We start from the raw sequence: 27,933 nt of genomic DNA on the forward strand, positions 1-27,933 counted from the left end.
CAAAAAGGTTATAGTCACTTTTGATTAGTAAAAATTTTATCAAAAATATTCATGCATGGTATAAAAAAGGGCTATTTTATGGCAGGCCTGGACTAAAATTCTAGTGTTCCAGGCAGCTGACTTGGCAGGAGTCGGGGAGAGTGAGAGCAAGCTGACAATACAGACAGCAGAGGCTGGCGATATAGCAAAAGAAACTTGGAAAATCAGGGGTGGGCTAAGCTGGTAGAATATACCATTCTGGGAATCACAATTTACTACAAAGATTACTGCAGTCAGGAACAAATGCACAGGATAATACATCAACAGTAGGAGAGAGAGAAGACTCTGGAAAGGTCAGGATGGGAAGAATACATTGCATTGCAACATTAGCAGTGGATCAGATGCGAAGGAAAGAGAAAGTATTAGGAGCGTGGAGACAGCAGGGACTAAAGACAAGATAGGGAAGGGAAGTAACTGGAAACACCACATGTGGATCAGAGAAGTGGAACGTATCCATATTAGGGAGCTCCTAAGAGGAGGAAGAATGCACCACTAGAATGTTCTACTTGTCAAAGAAAACCATTCTAAGATTTCTCTAGATTCTGTTTCATTTAAAAGGTCTGAGGCTTATCTCCGCCAAAATGTGCCTGACCCCAAAAAATTCAGCAGAAATTTCATACATCAAAGACCTCAGAACACAAATAAACCATGTTACGTGAATATCCCTATTTCACTTGAACATTAAAAAGGATTTGGGTTTTTTAACATTAGGTTTTATATGTTTAGATTTTCATGATTAGCTTTTAGATTAGGTTTTAAATGTTTGGACTTTCATGATTAGCTTTTACAGTTGGATTTTATAACCTCTATTTTGTATTGTTTTTATGCTGTAAGCTGCCCCAGGTCCACTGGAGAAGAGTGGCCTAGAAATCCAAATAAATAAATTAAAATTAAAATTAAAAAAACCCCAAAACACTAAAAGTTGTTTTGACAGTGAAACCAATTACTGGAAGATGTGGTAAAGTCTCTTATCAAATGCTGGCTAACTCTGAATTGGACCACAGAATGAGGGGTAGAGTTAGTAGCCTAAACAGCCCTTTCTAGCAATTTAATTCTTTAATACCACAGAACAGGTAACTGAAGAGGCAAAAAGGTCATTTGATTATACCTTTGATAGACACCTTTTTCAAATAAAACAAGTCTACAAAGAGGGACAAGGCACTGAAATGAAATCTAAAAACCAAAGCCACTAAAGCATCTTCTATTGTTCTACAAACATAACTGGATGTAGACCTGCCATTTTTGGAATTTGTAAAGCAAGACCAAGTGAAAGATTGGGGAGAAACAAATGAAGGATATTTCACTGGACAACGAACAGCAAGTACATTATTCCTCTTCAGGGATTTAGCTGAATGCATGGAAAACTAGAATAGAAAAGAGAATGGGAAGGAAAAGCTGCCCTGTCTTTTTCTGTCTCCAACTCCACCTCCAACTGAAGGTCTGAAATAAAAATAACTTTGCATTGGCTTGAATGCAAATGCAACTGTGTGTGCACTGTACATCTCTTATTTTGGACTCTGGGTTGCTTGTTGAACTCTACTTCTAGGAAGTTATGGAGAGGTAGAAAATAAAATGTATGTTAGCAAAATTTCAAGGTTTTGGTTAAAATAAAATGATCACAGAAAAAAATATATTGAAAGCCATGCCATCAGCAAATGTTTAGGTTTTATATTTTATAAAGTCAGCCATCTTGAGTGTTTCCTCTGAATACGGAAGTGGGACATAAACTGAATAAGCAAACAAACAACAAATAGATGATCTTTAAGAGAAAAGGAAGTAATTTCAATCAGAAAAACCCAGGCTTTTTTAAATTTGCTTTACTACATTTCCTCTTTACAGAACTCAATCAATTTTTCACAAGTGTTAAATTACTGTTATGACTTTCCTGCACCTATCCAGATGACAAACATCCAAAGACCCATCAGTTCAGCCATGTTTCAGGCTCAAACAACTCACCTGCTGCGTAGGGATCTGGCTTGTGATGTCTTGGTGAAGAGTGGTGCTGGATGACTTGCTGGGGTTTTGACGGCTGCTGAGGGGCTTGAGGCTGCTGAGGGGGCAGATGCGGCTGGGGTGGTGGTGGAGGCTGTGGGATATGGGGTGGAAATTGCATGGACTGCATATGGACTGGCCTCTGCTGGGACTGATGTGATAACTGTTGCCCCGGAGGGTGAGGAGGAGGTTGCAAGGAGGGCTGAGGCTGCGACTGCACTTTTACTGAAGGGAGGAGAGAAGTCTGTGACTGCACCTTCTGCAACTGCTGCAAGTAGATCTGCATCTGACTATTACTCAGCGGCAGGTTGTGGTGAGGAGCAGGAGGCTCTTCATCTTCCAGAAGCACCTGGGGAGGCTGGGGGAGGGGGGGCTGGGGAAGCAGAGGCTGCTGGTTAAGAGCCGGGGACACAGCTGGAGGCCGAGAAGGTTTGGGGGGGAGCGCTGCAGCTCGGTTACTGGGTCTTGATGGTTGCTGAGGCAGGGCATTGTGCAAAGCTGAAGAGAAAAGAGTAATATTATATGAAATACTGTGCAACAGGACCCGTGACATAATTATTATGCTGGCTCTATTAAAAAGTGCTATTGATAACATATTGTAAGCCGCCTTGAGCCTAAGGAGAAGGGCGGCATAAAAATCGAATAAATAAATAAATAAATAAATACGTTATTACCAATTTATTTTTAATTGTTCAATTAATCAGTTAATTATGGTTGCCTCCTTCAAAAGAGTCAAGATAAAATCTGCACAGGCAGCTGAGAACTAGATAACTCACTCTGGAGTAAAACTGCAGGAAATATTATAAACTATTTCAAAGAAGGACATTCTCCCTCCCCCCATTCCCAACTACTTCTTTCGTAATACTTTTTTACTTGAGTACATTTAACTTAACGTGATATTAACTAGATGTTATTCTCCATCTGGAATAATGCAGTCCATTCAATCATCTCAAAATTTTGTCTTTGCTCCACTGATAGAATTACAAACAGAGGAATGATAGCCTTCATACCATTACTTATGATTGTAAAACATGCAACCCTGGTTAGCAAATCCCACCCTTTCCATCTGGGTTCTGTTTAAATGCTATTCTATATAAGATAAATTACAGTTATGTTTACTGGGATTTCAGAAGACATATGCAAACCCTAATATTCTGGGAACGTAACTTTCCAAACCAATTCTGGAATTTAAACAGTAATTGGGCACTCTTTGGAAAAGTACCAGTCTCTTCCTTGCTATAGTCTGCTATAGTCTGCAGAGAAATGGAAACATTCTCGAGTTCTCTGGAATATTTTTCCTTGAAGGAGGATTTCCCACATCCCCAGAGTTTGGTTTCAGTTAAACCAAGATTTAAATCATAGTTCTCTTTCCCAGGTAATAGGCAAATGTACCTCACAATCAGATCTGATACTGCAATGGACGCAGTTGACTGGAAATATTTACATCTAAAATTGTAGTGTATCTCATTTTGAACTGCTACTTCATTTGACTGCTCCGAGTTTCCGGAGAGGGGCGGCATACAAATCTAATAAATAATATAGTATCCTGGACTGAACTGGTGCTCATTTACTGCAAAGCTCAACTGGGAAAGAATGATACAAGAAGAGGTAGTGCTCACAAAGTCAACATACAGGTTCTAATGCACCTAAAAGCAGCTTACCTGGAGGCGTCACTACTGCATGTTGATTTAAATGAGGAGGAGTGCTGTGCTCAGGCTGCTGGGGGAGATGAGGTGGCATCTCAGGTGGAGGAAGGTGCAGAATAGGCTGAGCGAAATGCGAAATAGTGTCAAACATGTTCCCTGGGAGTGGATGCTCCATAACTGGGATCTGCGTTGGAACGAAAGCTGGAGGAGAAGACTTGATTGCGGGGGCTGCTTGCTGAGGGGCAGGTGGAGGTGGCGGTGGCTGCGGTGGTTGCACCTGCTGCTGCTGCTGCTGTTGCTGCACCTGTAGATGGTGATGATGGTGATGCTGCAAGAAAAAGAGCCAGTCCTTTAATCAATGCAAAGCAGTTTTGAGATGAGCCATTTTTGCACAGGTTTCTCTTTCTCTCTCCCTCACCTAGAAACATCTCCCTTTTGTTCTATACATTCCCCCAAACTCTGCTGTTTCTGTAAATACAACTACTTAACCAATTCTTTGCAATCAGAGAAAATGAGCTGGGTGGCGATCTGGTATAGAACCACGTAAAACCATCCCCTACACGTTTTGTAAACATTTAGGAGGAAAACATCCAGGTCCATATATAAACGTTGTAGAAATTTATTACTGAACCAACTAGACAATCAATGCTAGTTTCAGCCGTTGGAAGCAACAAAACAACAGATGGTTTCTGCTATGAAAGGCAAGACACATGCAATAATTAAACATTTAACTTCTTGTTCCATCCAAGCAGATATTTTATTAACTGAGTTAATTGGATAATTATTTTTATTCAAGGTAATTATATTAGTAGTTCTTTGGGGAAAATCTACAAAGCCAACACCAGCTAAAGAACGGGCAATTGTGATTTCACATTGTTGTGAATGGATAATAATAATAAGGCTACACTGCTTTGTTTTGCAAATATGCTATGCTGATTCTTTGAAACATCCTAGACTTTGGGGAAGAATTTAATGGAAGCAAAGGGCAACACCAGTTAAAGAACTATCAGATGAGACTTCATATTGTGTACATATAATAAACAAATTGAACACTATTTACACTGATCAAATGACCCTAAGTCAATTGCAAAAGCAACTTTATTGGAATAGCTTGCATTCTGCGACAATATCTTTAACACCATCAAACGGCAATATCTGCCTATCTTGGGTCCTCAGGACTGACTCAATAGATGGGAAAAAACTGCTAGATCCAGTTTAGACATCTGACTGACTGTGCAACTAGCTTTAATAATAATACACCAATTGACTCTCAACTCTAGGCTGCTTATGACAAGCAAAAAAATTATTGAATAATCAATAAAAATAAAAGATTTATTTATTTATTTAATTTATTTATTAGATTTGTATGCCACCCCTCTCCATAGACTCGGGGCGGCTCACAGCATACAATAAGACAATTTATAACAAATCTAATAAATTTAAAAAATATTTAAAAACCCCATTATTAAACCAGACATACACACAAACACACCATACATAAGTTATATAGGCCCGGGGGGAGGGAGGGGGAATGCTTCAATTCCCCCATGCCTGACAGTAGAGGTAAGTTTTAAGGAGTTTACGGAAGGCAAGGAGGGTGGGGGCAGTTCTAATCTCCGAGTGATGAAGCAATCATCTTTGCCACAAAGGTGAAAACCCAGGTATAGGTTTCTAAATGGTAGATGTAGCAATTAAAAAAAAACCCGATATCCCCTTTATCTATTTTTCTGTCAACTTAGGATTGGTTCGTTAGTTCCCATAGTAAGCAAATTCTTACCTGTGACCATGGCTAAGAACAGAAATAATTCTAATAAATAATTAGAATAATTTAGAACCAAAGCCTTAAATATACAGTGATCCCTCGGTTAGCGCGGGGGTTACGTTCCAAGACCTCCCGCGCTAACCGATTTCCGCGTTATACTGGATGCGGAAGTAAAAACACCATCTACGCATGCGCGCCATTTTTTTCATGGCCGCACATGCGCAGATGGTGGAGTTTGCGTGTGGGCGGCGGGGAAGACCAAGGGAAGGTTCCTTCAGCCGCCCAACAGCTGATCTGCTCCGCAGCGCGGAAGCAGCGAGGAGCCGAAGATGGGGTAAAGGCAAAGGGGAAACCCCATCTTCGGCTCCTCACTGCTGCCGCGCTGCGGAGCGGATCAGGTGTTGGGCGGCTGAAGGAACCTTCCCTTGGTCTTCCCGCCGCCCAGGCAAAGGGGAAACCCCAAGATCGCTTGCCGCTTGCCGCTTTGCAGCTTGGAGCCTTGCTTCGCCTCCTTCGCTGCAATAGGCAAGCGGCAAGCGATCTTGAGAAAGAGAAAGGAGGGCGACTTGCCAGTCCACGCCCCCCTGGATGAACAGCCTCGCATGGCCCCAGCGCCGGGCTCCGCTGTTGCCTCCGCCCCCATTCGGCTCTGCAGCTGAGAGGCCTTCCCGGCAGAGCCCTCCCCAACAGCTCCCGCCGCCAGCGCAAAAAAGAAAAGAAAAAGAAATCCCCAAAAGAGGCAGGCACAAAGCGGGGGCACAAGGGGAGCTGCCCGGCAGAGGTTGCTTTTTTTCTTCTCGTGGGCAAGTGGAGGGGGGGGGGAGAGAAGGGAGGAAGAGAGTGTGAGAGAGGAAGAAAGAGAGAGAGAAATGATAGAAAAAAGGGGAGAAAAAAGAGAAATGAGAAAATGATTGAAGCATAGTGACAGGAAAGAAAGAGAAAGAGACAGAGAAGTGACTCTTGGTGATGACGTATGATGTCATCGGGTGGGAAAAACCGTGGTATAGCAAAAAAACCGTGGAGTATTTTTTAATTAATATTTTGTGAAAAACCGTGTTGTAGCGTTTCGCACTAATCGAGACCGTGCTAATCGAGGGATCACTGTAATAGAGGTACAATTCCTAATGCCAGGAAGGCTAAATAATTAAAACTCTTCCTTTTCCTTTCAATAGGGTCTAAAAATAAATTGTTTAAAAAGTAATTTGTGGAATGCTGAACAAAAAATTATCATTAATCAAAATATTACCCCTTCAAAAATCTGTATTATAGCATACCTTCTTTTGTTCTCGACCAGGATGTCCTTTTTTCTTAATTTTGGGGGGCATTTCTGTAGGAATAGAACAATAAAAGTTTACTGCATGGCAATGGTTTTGAATAAGAATGATTTTATCACGACACTGCTATCAAAAGGCCAAGCACTGATACTTTTACATATACTGAACATTTGAATCTATTTGCTTACTTAAATTTACAAAATAAAATATTTTTTACAATGAACTTTATTAATTAGTGTAAGTTGTTGAAGCAGTGCCTCAATAATTCATTTCAAAGCATACCTCTCATTGTGTCCCATTTATCACGTTTGCCATGTAATTTTAAAGAATGAAATTTTTTTTGCATTTAATAGGTAACACCTGAATTGCCTAAATGAATTTACCACATTATTTGCTCAAGTTTGTGCTGCACATAAATCATCCAAAGTATTTTCACTCACATAAAAATTACATTTTGCTTTCATAACTTTAGCTGCTTTTTGATACTTGAATTTATATTGAAAAGGTATTTTCCCCTTTGGGGGAAAATTAAAAAGCTGAGGTAACTCAATTGTTATCTATTTCTGAAAGGATAGTTACGGCTTTTCTGCCTAAATTCTTAAGTAGATATGAATATGTCATATTAAAATAATCTGAAAAGGCTGTACTGTATATGCCTCTTCTTCACCAGAAATTTTTATACAATGCTACTACAAAATGATAAGAAAAGCGTGGTCTAATAAAAGATAGCAGTAATATTTGAAGTTTATTTTGAAGACAAATTTCTTGTGAGAGAAGAAAAGCAAAATTTCCATCTCTACTCTCACAAACTAAAGACAGTAAATATAGCAAAACATTTTATTTATACAATACAGGTAAAACAACAGTCATCCTTTTTTTTTTTACAAACAGAAAGCATTAAGCCAAAACACAAGAATTTGATAATTCAAACTATATTATTACTTCGCATATTGTCCTTTCAGTCCTTCTGTTTTAATTTCTCTTTAAGTGAATTTAACTCATTCACTCCTTATTTCAGATTTCATTGTATTTTTTTTAAAAAAGCTAATTATATGAACTCAAAATATAGCATTAAGGTATTTTTCTTTTGCACTAATGACAGTAGCATGCCAAAACTAATAGATTATTCATCCATTGTTAGCGATTTGCTTCACTACAGAAAATTCACAATTATCCCCCTTTATTTCTACTTCAATATCCTTGCAATTTGTACAGATGCTAAAACTTGTACTATGTATCAAATCTTTACTCTTTCATATTTAGATAGTTATTGTTAAGATGTTTTTATATGTGCACAATACAATGTCAAAAGTCACCGCTGAGACAATTTACTCAGGAGACAACAGCTATGCACTGTAAGCCACAGAAGACAAAAGAATGGTAGGCACTCAACGCTGAAAACCTGAAACTCAGGAGAAAACACTCTCACTAATTCTCACCAGACACCTTTAAAAAAGGTAATACTTTGGCTATTTGCTAAATTTTAAAATATGCCCAATACTGCTTTAATACTTTGACACACTAAAACTACATTAAGAAAATCTTATGTTATACATTTTGTTGGAACAGAGAGTACATGTTAAAAACATAAAGATACGAATATGAGCAACCTCTCCAAAATACATGTTTTGCTGACACTAATATTCACCCAAACCTAAGAGCTATACTGCAGTCCCATTTTATGTAAGAGAACAAAGAGGAATAAGAATATAAAATAATGATTACGGCTTTCATACCAAAATACTGAATTTGTATTTGCATGGATGAATAGCTCTGATGTTGTGTTTGGCAAGATAAGCTATCCAATTAGTTAATATAAATAAATAAAAAGTTTTAAAAAACTTGCCAAGAATTTTAAACTTACAAGACTCTCTGATTTATAATTTGAAGATTTTCAGAATCTAGTTCATAACATATTTAATATTTAATATAATCAAATCTAGGTTAATTTCCCTCTGAAAGGAAAACTCTAGTCCTGTAAGAATAATAGACTGCTTCTAGCATTTTAGTTATGAAAATATGTCTAAATAAAGAATTACCTTGTTTAAAAAAGAAAACCCAACTTAAAAATAGTTGACGCTACTGTTCTATTGCAGTGGACAGACAAAATTAGGAAAAGCCTGATGATGCGTTTAGCTTTTTAAAAGCAAAAAGGCAAACTCCTAATTTCTTCATAGAAATATCCAACAAGTTTTCTTGGCAACAAACATGGAGATGGTTTGCTGCTATCTTCTTCAAGTATTTTAACACACACACACTCATTTTTTTTAAAAAAAAAATCCTGATCTAAATTATAACCGTGATTCCTCAGAAGTCTCATATTCAAATATCTATTTTGAGGCCTGCATGGAAATAGTTTTAGGGGATAAACGAGATTGGACATGTGCTGCCATCTCCTGAGACATTAGACATAGATGTAAATATTTATCTTAAAATAAGAAAACATTATTGTAATGTAAGGCATTTTCAAGGTCAGTTTGGCAGTGTGCCTTCCCCTGAAAACTCTCTCTGCTGTGATTAAATCATCAGAGACTATATTCCAATGTCTTCATAAATGGGAAGCTGTTAGTAGTATATACTTCTATTAATTTCAGTAATATTTACTGTTTTTCCTTTAGGAGCTTCAAAAGGAAACATAGGGGATAGTAACTGCTCAGTTACCCAGTGATCTCTCCCTGGTGAAGTAAGAATTTGAACCTAGATCTCTTGGGTCCTCAGTGCCATATCTTAACCTCAACATTGACTTTCACTTCATTTTATGTTTTGAGGGCACTATACTTTATTACTTTATATTATATTATGTATTACTTGTTAGAACTTCAGGCTTACATTGCATTCTAAATTGGCTGATAAAAAATACAAAATAAAATTTAAACCTTAGTAAAAATAAACAATAATATAGTCAAGATACATAAGTGTTGCATAAAACCTCTGGATGATAATAAATTTGGAATCATATATGGTAGTACAGGTACTTTGGAACTGCTTTGAAACTCATCGAACTTAGTACTCAAGGAATTTTGACATGAATGTTTTGTTGTGGTATTCATTGTTTGTTTGGTACATAATGCACAAGCTAGAACTTGACAGTCTCGACTGCCTTATGACTCACTATATTATTTTGCTTATGAGAAAAATTTGTTTGGTACTTTTTTTTGTATTCATCGCAACTCCTAGAATTAAGGATGAGTGTTGAGATACTACTGTATATTGGTTGAACAAAAATGTAGTTCGGGGTGGAGACAGCTGTTTGGTTTACAAGAATTGCATTAAAACATAAACCAAAGTAATTTATTTTAAAGCTAGATATAGCTGTTCTATAGAAAATATATTCTAATTGGACAACACTATATGATTTTTGTGATTGTGTAACTCTGAAAAGTTACAAAAGGATTTTTATACAAAAGGATACAAAAAGAAATATTTTATGTAAATTAACTTTGATAGGGGCAAATCAAGTTAATTGTTTTCCATTCAAGCAAAGTATTTTATTTCGTCTCCTTCCCATCCTCTAGGTTGCACCTAATGTGCATGCCCATAGTTGCTTTAGATGATCCATCCTATAATCTTCCACAGAAGATTTAGAGAGGGGATTAATTTCCCCAGCAAACACCACTGGGTTTAATTCTTAAAATATTTCTGGCCTCATTTGACTGTAGTTCATTTCTTGTAATGTGTGGTCATGCATTGCCTGAACTATTTCTCTTAGATATGTAAATTATATTACCCCAAAGAATGCAACATAAGCCAGAATTTCACATTTTAGTGCAATCTAAATTACACTAAATTTCTTTGTAGCAATTTAATAGAACTATCCACAACTTCCTAAGTTGTTCTTCATTACAGCATCATGTAGTAACACTACCTAAACATAATTTTTGGAATGAAAGAGTAGGCCAAAAATGAAGTGTGTATTTTGTTTTAATTCTCGGTGTAGAAATCTTACTAAATACAGGTAGTTCTCGACTTATGACCAAAACTGAGCTCAAAATTTCCACTGATAAGCAACATGGTTAAGTGAGTTTTGTCACATTTTATGACTCTTCTTGCCACAATTGTTAAGTAGTTATTAAGTTAGCAACATGGTTTTTAGTGGATCTGGCTTCCCTACCAGTGACTTTGCTTTTCAGAAGGAACACTGCAAGTGTCATAAATATATACCAGTTGCCAAGCGCCCAAATTCTGATCATGCTACAATGGTAGTTAGTGTGAAAAGGTGTCTTTTTTTCAGTGCCACTGTACCTTCAAATAATTAATAAATGAATGGTTGTAAATTGAGAAGTATCTGTAATACAGTAGTTTAGACCAGTGTTTCCCAACCTTGGCAACTTGAAGATATCTGGACTTCAACTCCCAGAATTCCCCAGCCAGCATTCGCTGGCTGGGGAATTCTGAGAGTTGAACTCCAAATATCTTCAAGTTGCCAAGGTTGGGAAACACTGGTTTAGACAAAGTAGCAACAAACATTTCAGAAATCTTAAAATCTGCTTAATCTCAGCTTTTGTTGAAAGTTGTTATGATAACTTTTAATTAACATATTATTGAACACCTGTCACTAAATGATTCAAAAATCCCATTTATCACATGTTTGCCAAACCTTAAGAACCCATTAATAAGTGGGTTGGCTTGAAAGTAGTGTATGGCTGTTCCTATTTATAGAGGTGAATTCTTCTACCAGCCGCCTAGCTATTACTCATAAGGTACCTACAAAGACTGAAGATCTCTGTGAAATGTCTTTCCAAGGGGCATAAAAATAGTCTTCCCTCAAATGTCTATGCACTCTCTCTGTACATAAACAGGGAGGATGATCCAAGCCTTGTTTTTCCTGCACACTTCAAACAAGGAAAATAATTTTTGAATTCCTGTTTGATAATCACACAATGTAATATTTATGATGTGTTGTTTAAGAGTGGTTTATTTCCATTTTGAACATCTAAAGATAGACTACTGTCTTATTTAAAACGGGGACATAAATATACATTTTAAAATGTCAAAATTAAGTGTTACTACAATGTTAGTTATCGTAGAAAAAGTAAGTACATTTTTTCCAGCAAAAATAAATTCTTTATTTTTATTATTCAAACAAAAATATAGTAACTGTACAATGACAGCAGATACTCAATTCAAGATTAATGCATTTTGAACAGTCAAGGGAAAGAGGAATTACAGCTTTACTTAAACATGCAATTTATACATTCCAATAAAAAAGGTCAATTTTTATCCCACCCCTTAATAAAAATTAAAAACAAATGGTACGAACAAATGCAAATGTAGAAAAAATTAACAATATTAATAAAGACATTTATTTTAAATCTCCAAATACATATTTTTGTTTATAAATAACCTTCCCAAGTAAATTATATTTTTATGATGGATTTAGAGAATCAATATCTGAGTTTTTGAGTGACTAATTTGTTTGGAAGTTCTATGTTTTCTTGAAAATGGAAGAATATAACTATTACTCTATCCAATAACAAAATTTATTATTACTAGATATGTCCACTAAAACACTGAAAGTTTGGACACTAACAATTCATATATTATTCCTTGTCACTGACTGTCAAGATTATTGTAAAATTCTGTGCTGAGCCATCATTAAATATGGAATTTAATATTCAGATTTTTCTTACAATTTGAGTGTGTACAAAAAGGGCAGCCACAAACCTATGCAAGTATTGATATATATTACAGATTCATTTTTAAAGAACAGCTATAAAGTTGTACTGTAGCATGAAATTTCTTTTTTTTTAAAAAAAAAAAGCTTAAAATACATTTAATTACCAATATTTTGTAGATAATTAAGTGCTTCAAAACATACCTATCTTTATATGATTTTTTCACAAACTGATACATCATGTTAGCATTGTTATTTTCTAGTGTAACTTTTCTGTACCTTTCACGTCTGATTACTGAGCTGCTTTTAATGGAAGAAAATGATAAAAGTTTCCCCCATATAACAATAAAAGAAACGTCACGCGCACACGCACACACACACACACACAAATTGGGGGGGGAGATAAAATTTCTGTAAAAGTCTCCATCAGTCTGGATAATTCTTAATCAAGATAAAGAATTGGTCTATTTTTCCCCTCAGGTCAGAAGTACCGCTTTTTTTCAGAGTATAAGATGCACTTTTTACCCCACAAAAGAGGTGAAAACTTGAGTATGTCTAATACACCGCCAGCTGTCCCCACCCTTTGGCCTCTGCCTCCCAGCAATTTATCTCCTTGCAGCATAGAGTTTGGTTAGTACAAGCAACTGATTATCAGGCTCCTGACCAGCAGTATGAACCTGCAGGCAAGCCCATGTGCTAAAGTGAAAGTATATAAATTTGTTATTTATGGTCAAAGACCACCAATATAAAATTAATAATAATTAATAGGAAAAAGAACAGGAAACAGGACTTTTGGCTGAGCAACCAAGATTGACCCATTGTAACTATACAAGAGATGTACGTATCTCGCTATGAAGGCACACATTTGCGATGAATCCCCGCTGCTGCTGCTGCGCAGAATCTGGCCACCTGTGCCGTAATCCTGGCCTGCTCATCCCCAAGCAACCACGGGAGATAGGCAACGTCCGAGCGGCCAGAATATCCCTCAATAAGTGGTAGAATATGCTTTCTCCTAATGTCAGTGTAAAAGGAGCATCTCAGGAGCATGTGTCCCTCAGTCTCCACCTCTCCTGAGCCACAAGGGCAAAATCTTTCAGTGGCTGGAGTTCCCTTGCACTTGCCGTACAAGGGAACTTGTACAAGGGAAACGACGGATGGAAGCATACGGCACCGTACAAGAGCAAATGCCTTTCGATGGCTTGCTGACTCTAGCTGTCCCAGGTATCTTGCAGGAGCCACAACATATGTAGTGGCATCTGGGGCCAGAAACAGCGGAGCTCTACCCAAGTCCTCCTGCCTCTCGATGTCCTCCACCGTTTGTCGCAATGTCTGTCCTGCTAGATCATAGTTCATCTCGAGTATTAAATCTGGGGAGAAGCCTAATTTGTGAAGATTGAACTCGATGGCCTTAATCTATGAGTAAAATGAAAGTGAAACCAAAGCTGCACAGAGGCAAATTGCTGGGAGGGAGAGGCAAAGGCAGAATTTTATTTTTTATTTTTACAAATATATATATTTATTTATATATACACAGACTAACACAAAACAGTTAAAAGCACTGGACATTGTATGACATACCTGCTTTACAATTCTTAATATGCTCAATGCCTATTACATAGCTATTATTATACATATTATATACAGTTTCTATACATTGAACTTACTATAGTATCCCTTCTTTCTTTTTCCCTTCTCACCAATCCTCTTTCTTTTAATCCCCCATTTTCTTTTACTCCTTTTTCACTATATATCATTAGTTTCCTTTTTTCCAGCCAATGACAGAACCTGTCCCTGCATTCTTAATATTCTGATTCATCCTTATTTTTAAACTCTATTGCTAATTTATTCATTTCAGTAGTTATTTTTTCTATTAAGTCCTCATCAGTAGGTATATTTTATTTTTTCCAATGTTGCACAAAAATAATTCTTGCTGCTGCTGTTATATGTAATATTAAGTATATTTGAGATTTTTTCAAACTTTTCACGTGATATTCCCAATAGGATAAGCACCTGTTTTTTCCAGGGTTTTTTCCATTTTTTCTTTCTAACATTTCTTCTAACCATTTTTGAATTTCCCCCCCAGTAATTTTTAAATTTCTCACAACGCCACCATAAATAATAAGAGCCAAATTCTTTTCTACATTTCCAACACCTAGATGAATATTTTTTATTTATTTTTGCTAATTGTATAGGTATTATATGGCACCTATAATACATTTTATGCCAATTCTCCTTATATGCTGTAGCTAATGTCCATTTTGGAATACTTCTATACATTTGTTTTTTAACCTTTAGCCATACATTTCTTTTTGATCTTTTTATATAATGATTTAAGAAATATCGGTGCCATCAAATATCTTTTTGGGACAGCTGCCATCAAATATCTTTTCTTCCCTATTAGAATTATCTTTCATATAAGGCTTTGTAGAAATCTTGAATAATTTGTTTTTTCTTTCAAATTGTAACATATTATACCTTTATCATTTTTAAGATTACTAATCAATCTTTTTTCTTTGCTTTTTAAGTTTATTCGCTAACAATTTACCTGGTTTATTTGTGTTTTCGAAAACGTTTTGTTTACTATTTTTAATTTGTTGCGTAAGTTCTTGCTTTTCCAATAAGTTCTAATTATGTTTTATCAATATTATTTGCTCTTTTTTATCCCATCGGTAGGGTTCCTTTTGTAATTCTCCTTCTGATTTTCTTTACTCCACCGCTAATATCTCTCTTTTTTGTCTTTTTTAAAAATGGTCTTTAGCTATGTAGGCAATTGCCGTTCCCTTTATCACTGCCTTGGTTGTGCCCCAAAGATTCTGTAGATTAGTATGCTCCTTTTTATTTGGGAGAATTTTATTTTCTTGTGCTAATCAGCCTATAGAATGTCCAAATTAGTAGACTTATTTTTTAAAGATGGCTTTATTATTGTCCTACACAACTTAACAAAATGAAGAAGCTTTTTAAAATAAATGCTTGATCTGAAGAGGCCCAGTGCTATTGTATTTTCTTTTAAATAGCAGAGAATAACTATACTTCCAGAAAGCCACATCAATTTTAACAGCATTACAAGTATAATCTGAAATGTAGCAGTGTCCTGTTTAATATTAAGATAAGGCAGCTGAGTTAAACCCTGACTTAGTCATGTTTGCAGTAGATCTATTTAAATAATTGGGAGGAGTTAGTGTGACTACATTTAAGAAAATCTGCTGGCATTAATATACTACCATAATGTACATTTTTCCAATTCTTTGCTATTCCTATGGGTCAAGCACACATGCACAGAAATACACAGCAAACAATGTACGGTATATCATCTGTGCTGTTTGGTGGTGGTTAGGAGGCAAAGGCAGATTCCCTCACCCCTTGTTTTCATCCCCAAAAATTAAAGGGCATCTTATACTCCGAAAAATGTGGTAATTAATAGGTAACAATACAAATTTCAATATAGACACAGCATACAAGAGTACTAAGCACTAAATTATGCCATGCATTTAATATATAACAGATGCAAGTTGCTAAGAAACCTTTTTTAAACTTACTGTTTCTTTGCCATATATTAAAGCAGAGGCAACATTCTGAAGTGCACATTGTAACAGGTTGCCTGGCCTTGTGCAACAAGGCAGCCAATCTCTAGTAATTATTTAAAAAATTCACAGCTGACTCATATTTCAATTAAAATGTTCCTCAGTGAATGCAATGTTATGATGTAGATTTCAGGTGTAAAAGGGAATTTGAGAAAAACTACCATAGTTTTAAAAATGCCCAAGTTTCATCCAAATAAAAATATGAGCTAATTATAATCGAGGCCATGACACAAACTTTCTTCTTTGTGATGGGAGAATTATGCAAGAATATAAACTAATAATTCAGTAAAGTATAGCCTCATTTATTCATCTGACATTGTATAAATGAGTTCACAATTGATTCTCCACCTTACTAAGTCACTATGAATTGCAGTTTGAAAAAGCTGTGAAAACTTATGCTACCTGCTTCTGGTGCAATCTTTATTCCATGCAAATCAAAGTTAAAAAAATATTAGCTACTGTGGGTAGTCAATTGCAACCAAAATTTTGGTTGCTAAGCAATGCAGTTATAAAGCACAATGTTACATGACTGCATTGCTTAGTGATAGCAATCGTGATTCCCAATTTGCTATCCTAACTCAGGTCATTAAGTAGTGGTGGGGTCCAAGAGTAGGAATACAGAAGATGAGGATTGTATGGGCTATCTGTAAGTGAGTGCTGCAGTGTGGCATGAGCTCAGGAAGGCTGGGGCACACACATGCATACGCACAAATGTAGGGATGCCAGTAAAAGAATATGCTAGAGCTCAGGGGCTTCTTGGAGCATTGCAGTTCTAGGGTTTCTGCATCAAAGTTGCAACTGCTATTGAAAGCCTCAGCTGCCTAAGCCTGGCCCAACACTATGGCAAAAGGGACTTCTTGGCACACTGCAACTCTGGAGCTTTGCACCATGGCTAGGGGCTTCTTGTCGCCCCAGAGTTGTTGCGCTTCATGAAGCCTCTTTCTGCCAAGCTGATGGACCAGGCCTGTACCTCTGGGGCCGGAAGAACTCCAAAATCACAGTGCAAAGCCTAATGCCAACCCGCCCAGTAATGTGGTGTAAAGGAGCTTCTTGGTGCACCCATGGAGCCCCTAAACATCATGCTGCTGAGCCGGGGCTGAACTCTGGGTTGCAAGAAGCTCTGAGCTGCAGCATAGTGCAAAACCTTTCACACAAAAAGCTCAGCTCCAGCCGAAGCACAAAAGGGCTTGGGTACGCCATGGTACTGGGGCAGCAAGAAGCCTGAGCACATTGTGAAGTCCAGCCCTAGCCCACTATTGGCCACCCTGGGAAGCCACAGCTGCAGTTGTCCTGACTACCTTGCATTCCATGGCTCCTGCTACCATGCCCCCCCCCCCTTCTCCTGCTGTTGCGTTCTCAGCTGTTGCTGGCCACATGAGGCCATTTTCCACAATTCTCACAATTCTTTGTGCACAACCTGGGGAAGAAAGTCTCATGTGTTCAGCAGCTGCCTTGCAAAGGGTCAGGCTGGCATGCTTGGAGAGCAATGGAAGAAGGATGGTGAAGGTCAGCTAGGGCTGCAGTGGCTGCATAATGCAGAGAACCAAAAGAACATAGATGGGGTGGAAAAATAAGTGGCTGAAGGGAATTGAAGCAATCCTGCGGGTGTTTAATTGCAGACAGGCTGCCAAATGCCTGAGTTTGGATGACACGGCAGCAGGGATATTGCCACAGCTGTAAGTTTGGGGACCAGTCTTAAGTCCCTTCATTCAGCAGAGACATAATTTTGAATGGTTGCTGAATGAATGGTCATAAATCAAGGATTAATTGTATTCAAATAGCTATGCAATGCAAGTACATATACAAAGTTACTGCATTAACATATTAATTAATTAGTCAAATTTCATTATTTAAGTTCTAACTGAATATTACTAATTTAATGCTAAGGGAGCTAGCCAGCATTGTCCGAAGACATTTTCCATGTATGTGGCTAGCATGTCTATAACACTGTTACCGTCTCACCTAAGTGGTACTTATTAACCTACTCCTATTTGAACTACTCAGTGGGAAGAAACTGGGGCAGGAACAGGAGTTCATCCTGTTGCAGTGCCCAGGTCTCGAATCTGAGCTGTCAGCTTTGCAGCTGACAAGCTCAGCATCTCTAAGCAATAATAATAATAAAAAAAATTGGTTCCAATATTTTTGGAGAGTTTTAAACTTCAAACATCACTTAGTATAAAACACTTCCAAAAGAATTGAAATAACCATTTTGCAATCGAAATGATGCATTTCAAATTGGAGACAATTTAGACTCAAAACATATTACACATCCATATATGCAAGATACACCTTCTATGGATCAACAATTAAATTCTCTTTCTGCTTTATATCCGTTTATCTAGAGATGTGACATTGGGCAGTTTAGTAATGTATATTTTAAAATATTCATTCCATGAAGCTACACCTGACATATCTGATTATGTACTAAAAATTTTAACATAAAATTTTATCCAACCAGTTTTACACATTGAAAACATACTAATTAAATTACCATTAGTACCCTTAACAAGTACAGTTAAAACACCGAACAAGAGAAAGATCACATTAAAAACTAATAGTGACATAAGACCAATATATTATCAGCTAAAAACTCAAGGTGGCACAAAATTTTATTTAAGCTGCTATCAGCCTGGTAAATACCACTACCTTATTTATATTCCACTTCTGGAATAAACCTCTTTAAGTCACTTTATCAAAATACAATCCATGCTAATCTAATAAACAAGCATATCAAGCCAATCATTAAAAATAAGTAAAAAAAAAACCATTTCACATTTATAAAAAACAATAAAAACCTATTGGGGGACACTATAAAAATGCCCTAAGGAATGACACAAACAAGATAAATCAAATATATAGCTGTGATGGTGGACCATGGCATGCTTGCCAGGTGGCACGCAGTGTTCTGACCTAGACTTCCTCATCAATAATACAAAAAACAGTATCCCAAAAGCCTCTTTTATCTTAATGGCTGGTAATTATTTCCATTCCCAGCCTTAATAAGTCCCAAACAATGATAACAAGTCCGACAACAGTCTTTCGGAAAAAGGCAGATAAGCACACAACACTTGATCTTCATTGACAAAGACCAATTAGCAAGAAACTTGTCAATGCCCAATAGAAAACAGAGTCCGAGCTAGAATGATAGCTAGAATGAGTTGAACGAAGTTGTTTCCTGAGATGAGAGCTCCCTTGTGTTCCACTTATATAGCCCATGGGAGGGGCCAATTATCTCCTGAGTAGTCTTTCTCTGTAACTGTTCTTGCCTTTTGGCAGCTCTGCGCATGCGTGCAATTATAACAGGCTCCTCCTGTTCCTCTGCCTCGCTCACGTCACCCTCTGGAGGCTCTGGACCTGGCCCATGTTCCTCCCCAGCCTCCTCACTGTCTTGACTCTACTGCCAGCTGGGCACGCAAACCAGCGCCAGCTGCTGTTTCTGTTTCCGGTGCATGTATGCAGGCTGGCCAGCTGATCTTCGCCTGTGCCAGAGCCCTGGAAACCCAAAGACCAGTTGGCTGGTACACACATGCACATAGGCCAGCTGGTATTTGAGGTTTTGGAGCTGTGGCGCATGCACATGCATCCCAGTTTGGCCACTCGGTGCCAAAAAGGTTTGCCATCACTGACCTATAGTCATTTATGAAATAAATGAATAAACTTAATTGTTAATAAAGTGAATAGCAAGCCTCCCCTTTCCCTTTTTCTAAACAACAACAAATCCCTATGGCAGAAATGAATACTACAGAAAAAAGAAAGGCACATCGTGAGAGCTAATGTTTGTGCCAAAACATTACGAAAAACATTTTTGTGTCTCAGGTCTGAACAAAAGCTGGTAATCTTTGTCTAGTATCAAGGTTTCATTAAGATGACTTCAAAATGTATAAACAGAAGTTTAGTGCAGAAATATGAATCAAAGTCAGCATTATTAATAAAAATTAAAGCAGCACATATTTTTGTTATAATCTGCTACACAGAAAGCTTCATTGCAGAATTGTGATGCTAAAAAAACTTGTTTTGGAAGTATTGGCAGCTTGAGGAAGAATGGAAACATGAATATATTTGAGATTAATTTTAAAACAAAAAAAGGCTTTGTAAATCCCTATCATTTCAGTCAACATAATTTTAAAGTCTATTTGTATTATTTCCCTTTCTCTTTTATGAAAAAACACCAACAAAATCTTTTTACAAGCAATATAAATAAAAAGAAATAAAGCTGCTTATTTTCTTATGTGAAATCCCAATATATAATAGAGATTATTTTACAGCAGAAATTGAGAATACTGTACAGCAAAAATTCCACCTATCAATTCCACTAATTTCAGATCTTTTCCTTTCATGCAGCTGTTTTTTTTCCTGACATAGTATACAGTGGTACCTCTACTTAAGAACTTAATCCGTTCTGTGACAAGGTTTTTATGTAGAAAAGTTTCTAAGTAGAAGTAATTTTTCCCATAGGAATCAATGTAAAAACAGATAATGAATGCACACCCATTAGGAAAGAAACAAAAGCTCGGAATTTGGGGGGGTGGGAGGAGGAGGAGGAGGACTGTCGCTGTCGAAGGAAGAAGATGAGGTGAGGGAATCCAAAAAATCTAAAACTCTAAGGCTTAAAAAAAAGAGGGATTCTGAGGCAGTGAGGAGCACACATCTCCCATACATTCAGCATGAGGCTGCCTCCCATACACTGCACCAGAGAGAAATCCAGGCGGGCGAGAGGGGGGAATCTCCCGCTCCTTTGACCGAAAGGCGGCTGTGGCTGCTACCTCTTTCTTCCCATGATGAAGGGCTCCCCTCTCCTCTCGCTCGCTTTGTAGCTGGGGCTTTTCCTTCACTGTGACTTCTCGGTTTGGCTGAAGCCGAGTTGATCCAGCCGGGGCGAAGCACTCGCTTTTGCCTTTCTGCCCCCGGACGCTCTAGGAGGCAACCCCACACTGGTTATATGGGAGGCAGTGTGAGGGAGTCACTACAGCGAACTGGTTTATTCCCCCTCCAAGCGCCTAGAGAAAGGAAAGCACTCCGTTCGTTCTGGGCTGCCTAGAGTGAAGGGAGCATTTCTTTTCTCTGGGCGCTGGCAGAGGTTTATTCACTCTCCAAGCGCCCAGAGAAAGGAAAAAGTTTTGTTCACTCTGAAGTGCCAAAGCCTCCTTAAGCGCCACCGAAATGCTCCTCTATCAGCTCAGAAAAGCCTGAGAAGGCCGGGATTAAAGGGGAATGGCAGGCAACTGGCCAGGCCTTCGTGCCGCTCTCAAATTTCCTGGGAAAGTTTTACGTGCTTGGGTTCTTAAGTAGAAAATGGTTCTTGAGAAGAGGCAAAAAAGAAAAGTTCATAAGCAGAAGTACCACTGTATATTGTTCTGGAAAGCAGCCAATTCCTCAATTTTTTGGAGAAGGTTCAGGCAATGGAAAACAGATAAAAGGGAAAAAATGGTTGCTTAAGCAGCCTTCCATTTTAAAAAATCAGACTCAAGTAAATATGTCTATTCAGAAAACTACTTTGTATAATGTTTAAGGCACCAGGCTAGAAACTGGGAGTCTATTGAGTTCTAGTCCCACCTTAGGGATGAAGTTAACTCAATGACCTTGGGGTCAGTAATTCTCACTCAGCATAAGAGAGAAGCAATGGCAAGCCACTTCTGAATATTGCCAAGAGAATTGCAGAGACTTGTGCAGATAAGTCACCAAAACCTGAAAGGACTTGAAGGCACAATCACATTTGGAATAGTAGCCTAATGGATAAAATCTCAACTATTCTTTGAATTGGCCAATACTTAAAAATGTTGAAAACATCTACAAAATTAACTATGTACAAAATTTTATGTATTTTAAATACTTGTTCATTAAATTGTAAAAACTGTTGTCTCTGAGAGGATTAAATAGCCATGTATTGTGTTTTTTTTTGGGGGGGGGGTGTTATGCAAATATCAAACTTTCAATTTTAAAATATTCTACATATGTATAACCTTAATGTTATTTTACAAGCAATGTTTACATTTTGAATTATATGAAACCTGTAAAAGCTAATATAAGTTAATATAAAGGTTCTGTCTGCACTACAAATATAATTGACCTGCTTTGCCTATTTTCCTCAAAAATCTTATTTTCTCTACATCATTTTTCTTACACACATACAAGGGGACACACACACACACATATGCAGGCTTATATCTATTTGTTTTTTCTTTAAAACTAGTTTGACGTCTGTACAAAAAGTGTTATTTTAGGTGATTCTTAGCTTTTGAATTTAATTCATTACATATAAAACTGTATTAGCATAAATTATAAAAAAAAGTTGTCAGATTAAATTAATTACAATGTATAATGTAGTTCATGTCAATTATATGGCACTTGTTCAACATATTATTTGATCCAAATTGGAAGATTCCACATACAGATACATACATATTACTTTAAATACAAATACCAAAATTAAAATTAAAAGACCAAGCCAGTACTAAAAATACATTTATTTATACAGGAAACAGGTATGGAACTGAGTCTTTAAATAATCTGCATCTAACCTGTTTCTGAATCTTCACTGTCGGAGGAGCTGGATTCACTGGTGCTCTCAGACTCAGAAGAGGAGAATCCCTTCATTTTAGAGGAACCAGCAATTACATCCACTTTCTCTGCTGCAACAAGGTAATAGCATTGTCATTGGACCATACAATAATCCAGAATCTATTCTTGTGCCACGAAATAATTCCTATTAAATATCAGATGTTCAGGTATATGCTCATACAGTGGGACATCATCTTGCTTATCTTCCCCTACCCCAACAGCTCTTCTTTTTACTTGTTCCCCAATCTAGAGGGCTCCCAATCTTTCATATATAGATTACTATAAGGGGGTAAACAGAAGACTTCATTCCACTGTCAGATGTAGTCTATCAGAAAAACAGATGCTCTTTGAATATCATTCAAAGAACTATTTTTACATAAAAGATTTCCACAAATGGGTATATTTTAATTAGGTTAATGGAACACTGATTTCAGAAGAACAGGAAATATGTTCTGATGCTTCCATTTTCTTGAAAGCACAAGAACAATTCAGTTTGCTATCTTCTGGTTTAGGAAATAAGGGAATAGAAGTTTGAAAATTTGAAAAATTTTCAAACAATTTAGCATTTTCATGCTCTTTTTGAAATATGATTCTCCCAGCTCCGGTCATCAACTGATCGCACAAGTCATTAAACAGCAAATTGGGATAAGGATCTTCTCTCTGCTCTTATATGCCAGGGAAGTCCAGATCCTCTCCCTATCCCACCATGTCCAGGAAGCCCAGGACTCTCCCACCTCACCATACCCAGGTCCACTTACCTTGTTCTGTGGCAAGCTTTATTCTCGGCATTGTTGGAAGGTTTTCTCTCCAACAATTCTCTCTTTCTTTCTAATCTTTCCCTGTAATACTTTGGAAGACTCTTCTCCAAACAGTGTAGTTTGGAGAAGAGTCTTCCAAAGTATTACAGGGAAAGATTAGAAAAATATTTCTAGTCTTTAGAACAATGGTGTTTGCTAGTTTTCCAGGACTCCTCCATGTGCAGAAGAGAAGCCTTCTGCCAAGCTGCAGAAATAGATGCTCGTATCTTCAAGATCTGAGTGCCGTTTCTGCAGCTGAACAGAAGGGCTGAGAAATCCACCGTGTGTGAAAAGGAATACCTCTGCCAGGTTGCAGAAATGGGATTCGATCTTCAGATTCTGAGCAATGTTTCTACAGCCTGGCAGAGGGTGTGAACTCCATCTGGCAGGCAGTATTTTCCAGTCAGCCCCTGAGACTAGTCATCTCAGCAGGTGGCGGTAACTTGCAATTTTCCCTGCTGGTTTCCCATTGACTTTCTAGAGAAGACAGCAGAGAATATTACAAATGATAATCACCTGACTGCGGGGCACTTGGCAACCCGTCATAAACGTGCACAAGTTGCCAAGCACCTAGAGTGCAGTCATGTGATCATGTGAGGGGGAATGAACACATTTTACAATAGCCAGAAGTGCTTTACAGATCATAAAGCAGCCTTTCCTAGGCTGTTGTTACTTTGAACTGTTGCTAAATAACCTGTTATAGGTCAAGAACTATCTGTTTATTGTTCTGGAAAAAAATAATTTATTAATTTCTGGAAAAGGCACGATTTCAAAATGAATGACTCTTGCATAGTTTATCATGCTCCAATATTAGTATATTTTCTATCTCTGCACCATAGAAAGTGATTTAGTACATATGGCTGGCATTTGAAACAACTATTCTGAACTTGAAAAATACCTTGAGGTTTCCTTTTTTTCCGTAAACAAGATGTTACATATCGCTCCAGCTCCCGCAAAGTGGATGCCTTTAATGTTTCAAAGTCAATTTCAATCTCATCAGGATTGGAGTTTTTGAGCGAGGGTTCTCTTGATTGGATGATGTGGACAACCCGGCCTAATTTTTCACCAGGAAGCTTGTTAATGTCCAGGCTCAATTGTCTTTTTTCTTCATAAGACATTGGTTTACATTTCTCCTCCTCCTCAGATTCATAAACTGGAGGTGGCTTGGTATTCTTCACTGTCACAGGCTCCTTCTTATTACTTTAAAGAATAATTATAATGCATTATTATATGAATAAAATAATTCCCTAATTTCATACAAAGCTGTTATTCCAGAATGTATTTAAACTTATTAGCATGGTGTTCTACATTCGTAGAGCCACAGTAAGATCTATTTCAATGAGCTCTAAGTTAGAAATCCAAAGTTTAACTTTAAAAAATCATTAGGTAGCCTTTGGCAAGCAATTATAACAGCAATGCAAATCATTTAAGAAGCAATCCATATTTAAATATCTTCTGAGCATTGACATAGATATACTTAAGAGTGTCAGAAAAGACTTTGAAGTAACTGAAGTGAAGCTGTAAGGATTGTGCCCACTTTTATATTTCCAACTGCAGATTCAGAAGGGTCTTTTATGAAATTCCTGTATAGATAATTAGGCTAAGCACAAGGGCAGGGTCAAATGACTAATGATCATGACAAACTGGTGCTAAATAAAAGTCACGAGAATTTCGGAGTGGGTGGATGGGGAGGACACTGAACTTTGGGTCTCTTGTAAAAACATAGAGACTCCAAATTGATGGAACTTCCTGACAGTGATAACAATTAATCAGTGGACCAACTTGCCTGCAAACATTCCAGGTGCTTCGACACTGGAGGTTTATAAGAAGAGATTGGACAACGTGGTATGGGGGTTCTGCAACCTTTGGTTCCGGAGCCACATGCTGCTCTTTGAGCCCTGTTGCGGCAGAGGGATGACACAGCACTGTCATGGCTGAAGCCTTAAGTGTGGGAGCGAAGCACCCCTTTACTTGCCTTTGCACGGCAACAGCATTCCACCTTCGTTGAGGTATGTTTGCTATTGCCATCAGCAAAGATGGCTGGGAGAGAACGGTAGAGGCAGATCTTGCAGGATGGGGGCCATCCTCCAAGCCTTCCTCCTCCCTTGTCGGCAGGGCCAAAAGAAAGAAGGGGGCGGCATGAGGAAACACTCCCCTCCCCTGCTGAGCACAATAAGCCAGCATGGGCTGGGGAGAAGTAGAAATGGCCCGCCAGAAGCGTCCCACTGGCTAGTTGGATGGCAGAGGCTTGACCTGGCTCTTGCAGAGGAACGTCTTTGAAATGTGCCACTTGCTGTTTCCTGTTCCTTCCCTGGGCAGCAATAGCTGGAGCCATGGGGGTGGGGGTGGAGCAGAGGCATCAGGCCTGCTCCGTGCCCCTCAGTAAGCCTGGAGGAGCGTTGAGAGTTACGGGTGAGTACCAGAGGGACGCACTCCAACATCGTCCCAATATGCGTTTCCAGTGTATGGTCCTCTATCCCAAAGTAGGATTGAGTAGGAAAGAGTTTGGCTTTCCTTTCCTACTGTTGGGTCTGTTTTTCACCATCCACAGGCTCCAGAAGCTTTTCAGAAGCCTGGGGAGAGTGCAAATGGTCTTGCCCACACGCTGGAAGGCCAAAAATCATAGGGGAACCTGTGGCATGCTTGCCATAGGTTTGCCCTCACGGCAATGGACAATGTTTATTGTGATAATGTTTTGAAGAATGGACTGTGCATTAAGACAACAATATTGTAATGAGAAAAGCCTCCTATAACTGTCATTTTGCTCCTTGATTGAGGTCCCAGGTTTTTTTTAAAAAAACCTAACAGGTTCTCAGGCCTAAAGGAATTTTTTTTGGAGGGGAGGGGGGGTTGCGGAAATGTTCTAGAATGATTAAAGAACAGGGTATAGCCAGAATCAATTTGTGTAATAAATGAATGGCCTTTGCAAAAATGAAGCTGCTGTAATGGTTTCTTTAAAAAGTTGTCCTGTATGTGCCTCTTTGAGATGCTTTTCACTATTGTAGTATACTAATTGATTAGGGATAAAAGCCTTTCTCAAAAAGCGGAAACATTTAGTCCCATTATTTAAAAAAAATATTTTAAACTATAGTCTAAGCCTTAAAAAATTAAAATAATTTAGCAGTTTTGAAAATTTCAATAGTATAAGCAAGGAATATTCAATTCCACAGAGAACTCTTCTTGGAGTTCTACTGTAGAATTTTAAAATCAGAAAAAACATTTGCTAAAACTAAAATTGTACGTATACCTCAGTTAGCTGAAAACCAAAAAAGGCATATATTATATAATTTTGGAATCTTAAGGTCAAATGCATGGCAGCATCCTGATTTAAATTAGCTTCTAACCATATAATAATTACCCCTATTATATGGTTAGAAACAGGGTGTGCAAAATGTTCAAAACTGTAATGTTCTGTATTCAAAATTCTAGGTTTTCATAGTAATTCTGACTTTACCAAAGATAATATTCCAGGAATGATCCAAGCCTGAAACATTTGCTAAAGTCAGAATAGCTGGTTTGTAAGTGTTTTAAATCTGAAAATGTTTGCACAATTTGTTTATAATTATGTAACTTCTACCAGGAATATAGACAGATAAAATATTGATGTTCTGCTATAGTTCTAAAAACAGTCTCATATTACAGATAAAACTGAAAGAAACTCTATCCCCTACAGATTGACATATACATGGATATAAAGAGAGAACTGACCTTGAGCTATTGCTATTGCCATTATTCTTCTTAACCTTCTTAGTTGGTGGATCCTTGGCTTTGTTTTTTTTATTTTCTTCTACTTCTTCTTTCTTTTTGTGCTTCTCTTTTTTCTTTTCTTTCTTGTCTTTCTCTTTTTTCTTTGGTTTATTCTGTTGTGGCTGTGACAGGGCAGCCAACTGTTCATGCACTGCTTTAAGCTAAGGAGCAGACACACAGATCAATACAATTTTCTTTTAAAAAAAATATTTGTTTTACCCCGTCTTATGATGTGATGAACCCACACTCACTCTGGTGTGCAATTAATTGTTTTTCCCCAAACACCTGAGCTATATGTTCCTTAGTGCTGTGCATGCTTTAGAAATGATTTGCAGTTCCTTTGGACCCACACCAAGCAGCCAAACTGTTTCCGGGTCTCTATGCAAGCCTAAAAAATTTCCACAGCTTCAAGTGTTACACAAATTTTAACACATCCACACTTTAAAAATGAGTTGCTTTAAATAGAAACGGGTGCTGTGCTCACATAGACCAAAGGTCCTTTAAAAGAATGCACACCTCCATGTGTGTGTGCGTGTGTACATGCGCACGGCATGCACGCATGCAGACATGTGAGGGGGGGGAAAGGACACATGAGCAGGAATATATTGAATATATTCAGAAAGTTGTCAATAATGCTGCTTAAGGATCAAATGGCAGTAATTTGCTACCAAGAGTCAAGCTTCTATGATAGATTGGAAGGCAGAAATTATATTACTGCCAAAAAACCAAAATATACATTTTCGTATTATCACCAGTTACTTCAGCTTGGCTTAAGGGCATCTATACCTTTTTCTAGAGTACTGCATGGGTTATGATACTGAAAATTTTCCTTAACATTCTGAGTGTTGAAAGGAGAGCCTAGTGGCTTCTATATCCCCAGCACAGGTAATAAATAAGCATCTGCTAGTCTAATACCATCTGGT

At 37.8% G+C, this 27,933-nt stretch overlaps 1 protein-coding gene across 8 annotated transcripts in view; it reads right to left on the reverse strand.

The window, feature by feature from the left end:
* Positions 1–27,933, reverse strand: part of BRD4 (bromodomain containing 4) — a 91,530-nt gene that overhangs the window by 8,902 nt on the left and 54,695 nt on the right. For all 8 annotated transcript variants that reach the window (XM_070739642.1, XM_070739646.1, XM_070739644.1 and 5 more), the window contains 6 exons: positions 26,972–27,171; positions 24,162–24,463; positions 22,427–22,537; positions 6,714–6,766; positions 3,693–4,005; positions 1,996–2,529 (listed from right to left, as the gene is read on the reverse strand). In XM_070739642.1, coding sequence (XP_070595743.1) covers positions 1,996–2,529; positions 3,693–4,005; positions 6,714–6,766; positions 22,427–22,537; positions 24,162–24,463; positions 26,972–27,171 — 1,513 coding nt within the window. The remainder of the gene's footprint in view (positions 1–1,995; positions 2,530–3,692; positions 4,006–6,713; positions 6,767–22,426; positions 22,538–24,161; positions 24,464–26,971; positions 27,172–27,933) is intronic.

Source organism: Erythrolamprus reginae, chromosome 2 (assembly GCF_031021105.1).
Source record: "Erythrolamprus reginae isolate rEryReg1 chromosome 2, rEryReg1.hap1, whole genome shotgun sequence".
Classification (NCBI taxonomy): domain Eukaryota; kingdom Metazoa; phylum Chordata; class Lepidosauria; order Squamata; family Dipsadidae; genus Erythrolamprus; species Erythrolamprus reginae.